This window comes from Elaeis guineensis, chromosome 8, assembly GCF_000442705.2.
Source record: "Elaeis guineensis isolate ETL-2024a chromosome 8, EG11, whole genome shotgun sequence".
Taxonomy (NCBI): Eukaryota; Viridiplantae; Streptophyta; class Magnoliopsida; order Arecales; family Arecaceae; genus Elaeis; species Elaeis guineensis.
Genome location: NC_026000.2, coordinates 28,584,654 through 28,592,153, shown reverse-complemented (window position 1 = coordinate 28,592,153; position 7,500 = coordinate 28,584,654). Strand labels below are relative to the sequence as shown.

Below are 7,500 nucleotides of genomic sequence, written 5' to 3'. Positions count from 1 at the left end.
TTCTTGCAACCTCCTCTCTTTAGAAATGCACTGCCATCACTGTCTCCAATTTCAAGTGCTGTCAATCATGAATCTCTACAATCTCTGCTGTTGTCCACGATGCACTGCTACAGTCAGAAATCTCAGATAGCTTCATGCAAGTAGTAGATATTATTTGGACAAACAAAAGAATTTATTAAAAGTGTTTTGGAGAAGCATATCAAAAGGAACAGACATTAATAACATAGGAAGAAGCTGTATACTGACCATGGCAATCAAATTCCAACAGCATCAAGAAGCTCAGAGTGCTGTGAAACAGATACCAAAGAATTGGCAACTATAGCACCACTAGCTGCCACTGCTGGAACTCCAATTCCTGGAAAAGTTGAATCGCCACAACAGAAGAGTTGTGGGATAGGTGTTGAATGACCAGGGAATGTGGCTTCTCCAGCTTTTATAGCTGGGCCATATGTTCCTCTATTCCTTCTAAGGAACCTCCGGTGAGTAAGTGGCGTTCCTACCAATTTTACATCACAATTTTCACGACTAAATCCAGGACCAAGAGCACGTTCAACAGCTCTCCACATTACCTGAGACAAAAAGAAACGTTCACAACTTAAGGAAACAAAGAAGATGGATTTATTTCAGCTGGACTAAACTATTTTAAACAAGAAGATCAGTCACAACAGTTATAAAGCAGTTTATGTCTCAAGTAAACCATGGAGGGATATCAACTTGCAAGTATTCAAGCAGTGCATTTGTGCATATGCTAGATTGAAGCAGGTTCTTGGGATTCAAAAAAAGGGAGAAGATTTGGCGAAATCACATGTACTAGTATTTGTGACTGAGTGCTGTACCATACATTAGCTTTTTGTTGGTAGGTACTGAAGCGAAAATTTAGTGCAGAGGCAAAATGGTAATTTTAAAATTTTTTCAAAATTACTATTTTACAGCGGAATTATTAATTAATCTCATTAATTAATACTAATTAACCCTACACTAGGATCTAAATATGATACAACAGCATGCATTTAAATTTGAAATTCAAATTTGAATCAGTAAACGTTTTACAGTACTGTGTTCAGAACACATCACCTTTTGCGGATAGTCGATCACCGCAATCTGATCACCGTCGGGGGGCTCTGATCGTCACGTCGCAGCCACACAAATGTCTGGCCTCTGCGGATCGTCCACACGAAGCTCCCGTCTGATCAGCTCCTCACGAATGCTAGTTCGTGATTTCACCTTTTTGATGGCAGATGTTGATCGAACTCCTTCGATCGATGTGTGCCGACTTCTCGGACGCTCCGAATCGTCTGCACAGTTGCTTGAGAGGCTGATGGATCTCTCCCTGAAATTTGGTGGACTCACGACACTCGTGGCACACCAATCTCACTTCCCGAACCCTAGGTAAAAACCCTAGGGTACACACCAAAAACCCTGCGCCCAATTTTCTCTCTTTTCTTTCTTTTTCTCTCGGAAGGTTTTGGACCTTCACCTTGCACAGAAGCCTTCCTCACGCCCCAAAGTTTCTCTCCTAAAATTTCTACGCACGTCCCACCTTTCTCCTCTTTTTAAAACAACGTCGAACGTGTCTTATCCGCGTGAGAGGATAAAGACAAGAGGTTACACATTTGAATTCAAATCAAATTTGAATTCAAACGAAAACCAACTTATCCCTATCCTTTTGGGCGTGAGAAAAGAAGGGGCGTGGCTCTTTGTGCGTGGAAAATGTTTCACGAGAAACCTTTTCTCGTGTAAGTAATGTGGCGCACAAAATGGATAAGGATGAAAGGGCAAGTGATAAGTTATCCATTCAAATTCAAACATGCTTTGAATTTGAATGGCTAACTAATTATTTTATCCATCCATATGGCGCACAAATGAGGGCGTGGGGAAGGGTTTTGCGTGAGAAAAATTTCACGAAAAGTTTCTTCTCGTGAATTCAAATGGGTGCAAGGAAGTTGGGTGTCGCAGGGAATTTAAAACAAGGTGGTTTGATTCAAATTGAGCCAACCTAGTTTAAAATAGGTCAAGCACAATTAGACCAGATTAAACCCAACATAATTAGGCTTAATTAGGCTCAATAAAATCCTAATCAAATCAGGAATTAACTAAACCTAACCCCTGATCAAATCAGGGACTAAACCACCTTAGCGATTAGGTCAACATTTAACCTAATCAGGTCAATCCAAACTGAATCCAATTCAATTGGACTTGATCCAAAAATAATTACTCAATCAAATTGAGTTAATTAGTGATTAAATCACTAATTAAACCTCTCATAAATATTGAGTCCAAATCCGATGGACAATCAGGCATCAGAGACCATCGATATGAAACCCTGATCAAAGAGTTCAAATTTCAAATTCAAAATTTGAAATTCAAAATTTTGACCCCGGTACCCAAAATGTGTGGAAGTCATGATTAGAGAATCCTAATTCTCAATCATAGAGTCCCAGATAGATAAGACTCATAATCAGCCATCAGATCAGAAAGGAACCTCTAATATGTGTGACCCCGCAGGTTCGAACCTAAACCGGTAGCACAGGAATCAATTCCTGTACTAATCGAAGTGACCATCTAGCAATGGTACCCGACGACCGGATAGGTCGAATAATCGCAATCGCAACATTCAGAACCTACGTAAATATGGTTACCGTATAATTCATCCCTTTTGACCCCTGTGTTTAGGACGACTCAGGGTTAAACTGCCAACCTTGATGATATCATCCGAATCGTGCTCAACTCAAATAGTCCTGTGACTCCTCACTAGGACTACCTTGGCCAAGATTTTGCTAAATTAAAACACGACTGTACACAGCTCCTAAACTGGAGTGGTCAATCTCATCTTGACACACGCACCGACAAGTCAAGTACTTGACTACACCCAGCAACCTTCCGTCACTGAATTAGAAATTCAGGTAGTCCAGTGCCTAAGTGCAGTGAGTTGCTTGCAAGTCACCGTGGCGGTCTCAGGTCGGAGGGACATTTATACCCATATCCCATCGGAGCAAATCTTGACAGCAGAAATAGCTCCGGAGTTGGTCACGTTCAGTGCAGATGTACCATTACATCTTACCTGTATGCCATACCAGTGTCTCCACACTCTTTGGTTATGAGGACAACCAACCCATATGGCACACAACGACCTATGCTCGATAAACGTTGTCGTCCTTGGTAACAACGTATCATTTGGTCGCGAACATGTTTAAGAACTAAGCACAAATCCTCCTTTGTCGAGTCTAAATAGTCCTAAGGACTTCACCACAACACAGGAGTTCATTAGAAGATGAAACATTTGTGATGAAAAAATACCAAAATAACTTTTATTTATTTATAATTCATGTACTAAAAAAAAAGGAGCACAACCGTCAACAGGCTGACGATTGGCTTTGGAACACTATTCCCAACAATCTCCCACTTGGCCTAAAGCCTATCGGTGCAGTATCTAATACCCATCTTCGACTTGTAGTCGTTGAACTCCTTCACCGCAATGGCTTTAGTGAATGGGTCGGCCAGGTTCTCCTTCCCGTCGATCTTCTGAAGGTCGACGTCACCTCGATCCACGATCTCCCGGATGAGATGGTAGCGGCGCAGAATATGCTTCGTCCGCTGGTGTGCCTTTGGTTCCTTCGCCTGAGCAATGGCTCCAGAGCTGTCGCAGTAGAGCAGAACTGGACCAACAAGGGAGGGTGCTACTCCGAGCTCGGTGATGAATTTTCTCAGCCACACCGCTTCTTTGGCAGCATCTGATGCAGCAATATACTCCGCCTCGCATACTGAATCAGCCACAGTGTGCTGCTTGGAACTCTTCCAGCAGACAGCCCCACCATTAAGGGTAAAAATAAATCCTGACACACTCTTGCTATCATCGCGATCAGACTGGAAACTAGAGTCTGTAAACCCTATAAGTCTCAAGTCCGATTCACCATATATAAGCCACTGGTCCTTAGTATTTCTTAAATACTTCAGGATGGTTTTAACAACCTTCCAGTGATTCTCTCCTGGATCAGATTGGTATCTACTCACTACCCCTAGTGAGTATGCCACATCTGGTCGTGTACATGTCATGGCGTACATGATAGATCCCACTGCCGAAGCATATGGAATCCTACCCATACGCTCTCTCTCTTGAGGTGTTGTCGGACAATCCTCTTCGAGAGAGAAATTCCATGGCCTATCGGTAGATAGCCTTTCTTGGAATTTTCCATGCTGAACCTTTTCAGCATAGTATCAATGTACGTGGACTGGGATAAGCCAAGCAACTTTTTGGATCTATCCCTATAGATCCTCATCCCTAGGATGTAGGAAGCTTCTCCCAGATCCTTCATGGAGAACTGTGACGATAGCCAAATCTTTATTCCCTGTAATGCAGGGACATCATTCTCGATTAAGAGAATGTCATCCACATACAATACAAGAAATACTATTACTGGACCATTAGCCCACTTATAAATGCAGGGCTCTTCTCCGTTCTTAACGAAGCCATACGTTTTGATCGTCCTATCAAAACGTATGTTCCAACTCCGAGATGCCTGCTTAAGTCCATAAATGGACCTCTGTAGCTTGCACACCTTAGACTCATCTGTGGATGTGAACCCTTCAGGTTGTATCATATACACCTCTTCGTCCAGCTCTCCGTTTAGGAAAGCTGTCTTCACATCCATCTGCCAGATTTCATAGTCCAGATGGGCAGCTATCGCAAGCATAATCCGAATGGATTTGAGCATTGCCACAGGAGAAAACGTCTCGTCATAGTCTATACCATAACGTTGACGATATCCCTTGGCAACCAGACGGGCTTTATAGGTCTCCACCTTTCCGTCTGTGCCCCTCTTCCTTTTGAAGACCCACTTACACCCTATGGGTTTTACTCCTTCGGGTGGGTCAACCAATGTCCACACATCGTTGACCTTCATGGACTCCATTTCGGATTTCATGGCCTCTAGCCATTTCTCAGAGTCAGGTCTCTGCATTGCATCCATGTAGGTGATCGGATCCTCATCGTTTTCATCAAGTTCGACAGGATCACCATCCCGGACCAAGAAACCATAGTATCTGTCCGGTTGATGTGGTACTCTACCAGACCGCCTTAAGGGTGCATAATCAATGGGCTCCGGATCTGATCTAATCAAATCCGGTTCAGGTTCAGTAACATGTGTCGGTTTTTCCACCTGTCGAACTTCGTCAAGTTCGACTTTAGAGGCAACAGTTCCTTCACTAAGAACTCTTTTTCTAAAAAGATTGCCTTAAGGCTGACAAACACCTTTTGCTCATCAGCAAGGTAGAAATAATACCCTTTGGTCTCTTTTGGGTACCCTATAAAATTACACTTGTCAGACCTAGGTCCAAGCTTGTCTGTAATTAAACGTTTAACATAAGCCGGACACCCCCAAACCCTAAGGTGCGAGAGTACTGGCTTACGTCCTATCCATATCTCATATGGCGTTTCGGCTACAGACTTACTCGGAACTCTATTTAGAAGGTAACAAGCCGATTCGAGCGCATATCCCCAGAGGGAGATCGGCAGACCAGCAAACCCCATCATGGATCGAACCATGTCTAACAGGGTCCGATTCCTCCTTTCAGACACACCATTATGCTGTGGTGCTCCAGGAGGAGTCCACTGAGAGAGAATCCCATTCTCTCCTAGATACGTCAGAAACTCATTGGAAAGGTATTCACCTCCTCGATCAGATCGAAGAGTTTTAATACACTTCCCAGTTTGTTTTTCTACCTCATTTCGGAATAGTTTGAACATTTCAAATGATTCCGACTTATGCTTCATTAAATAGACATACCCATACCTAGATAGATCGTCTGTGAAGGTTATGAAGTAGAAAAATCCACCTCTTGCACTTGAGCTCATGGGTCCACATACATCAGAATGTACCAGACCTAAGAGTTCACTGGCTCGCTCACCTTTTCCAGTAAAAGGTGACTTGGTCATCTTCCCAAGAAGACAGGACTCACAGGTTGGAAGTGATTCACAATCACTAACTTCAAGAATTCCTTCTTGAGCCAACCTGTTTATCCTGTTCTTATTGATATGACCTAGCCTACAGTGCCAAAGGTAGACTTCTGACACATTATCTATTCTAGAGCGTTTACCGAAGTTTTGAACCACATTAACAGGCTGTGATAGTAAGTAAATTCTATTATTTAATTATCCAACAAATATTGTAACACCATTCAAAATGATATTGCAAATATTTTTTTTTATTAAAAAATCATAACCGTACATGGCCAAAAGGCCTACAGAAATAATATTTAATAAAAAACTTGGACAATAGTGACATTCACTCAGAATTACATTACGAGAATTGATTACAAGACTCATGATTCCTAAAGCTAGAACTGGAACTTTGCTTCCATCTCCAACGTTCAGGAACCTCTCGCCTTCATCAAATCTCCTACTGACCTGCAACCCTGCATCGAATTACAAATATGATAAGGGCTTCCGGTATCCAATACCCAGGCAGTAGTATCACAAATCGAAAAGTTGCAAGGAGTTATCATATAATTACCTTGCTTCTTCTTTGGCCTGTTCGGGTCCAGGGAGGCAATGTATTGAGGACAGTTCCTCTTCCAATGCCGTGCTTCTTGCAAAAGAAGCACTCCGCCTGGCTCTGGTCGTGCTTGCGCTTCTTGGTCTGACCCCGTGCTACTATCCCAGCATGAGATTGCACCTTCTTATTTTCTTCTTCTTGTTCTTCTTCCCCTTCCCAAAGGGTTGACGACGAGAAGAAGACCCTCCCACTACATTCACCGACTCCTTATGGAGTTGATGATCCTTCTCAAAGTTCTGCAGCAACCCCAACAATCCGTGGTAGTTTACTGCAGGCTTTGTCATTCGAAAATGAGTAAGGAATGGGAGGAAGGACTTGGGCAAGGAATTAAGGATCACATCCTTACCGAGCTGCTCGTGCAGAGGAAAGCCCAATTTGCTTAGGCACTCAATCATCTCGATCATGTACAGTACATGATCAATGACTGAGGCCCATCCCTCATCCGAGCATTGAAAATGGCACAACTAGTTTTGTGCCTTTCAACGTCGTCAGGCGTGCCAAAGGAGTCGTTCAACATTTGAAGCATCTCCTGTGGCTGGGCGTTCTCAAACCTTCGGCTGAACTCGTCATTCATTGCTCCAGCATATACATCGAACGGTGGTGCGGTCATTGAGCCACTTCAAGTAAGTGTCTCGGATCGCCTTACTAGCGTTCGGAGCTGGCTCCTCAGGTGCTGGATCCGTTACTACATAAAGGATCCGCTCATGCTCAAGGACGATTTTCAATTTTCGATACCAGCTATCGAAATTGGGTCCCATGAGCTTGTCATTATCTAATAATGACCGGAGCGACAGGGTAGTGGCCATAGCTGCTTAAAGGAAAACGAGACCTCTATTAGTACATAAATTAATACTAAAGACTTGGACTTTAGTCTAAAGTTTTTTCCAATATTTTTACGAACTGGTAGCCTCATCCTCCAATTCGAGGAATTACTTTAATTCCTTAATGG

The 7,500-nt window shown here is 43.0% G+C and overlaps 1 protein-coding gene across 1 annotated transcript in view; it reads right to left on the bottom strand.

The window, feature by feature from the left end:
- LOC105049770 (prolycopene isomerase, chloroplastic) overlaps positions 1-7,500 on the bottom strand; it is a 25,894-nt gene that overhangs the window by 165 nt on the left and 18,229 nt on the right. Inside the window, 2 exon segments of the mRNA XM_010929514.4 lie at positions 1-107; positions 247-569. The exon segment at positions 1-107 is cut by the window's left edge and continues 165 nt beyond it. Of these exon segments, the coding sequence (XP_010927816.2) occupies positions 255-569 (315 nt within the window). The 3' untranslated portion in view covers positions 1-107; positions 247-254.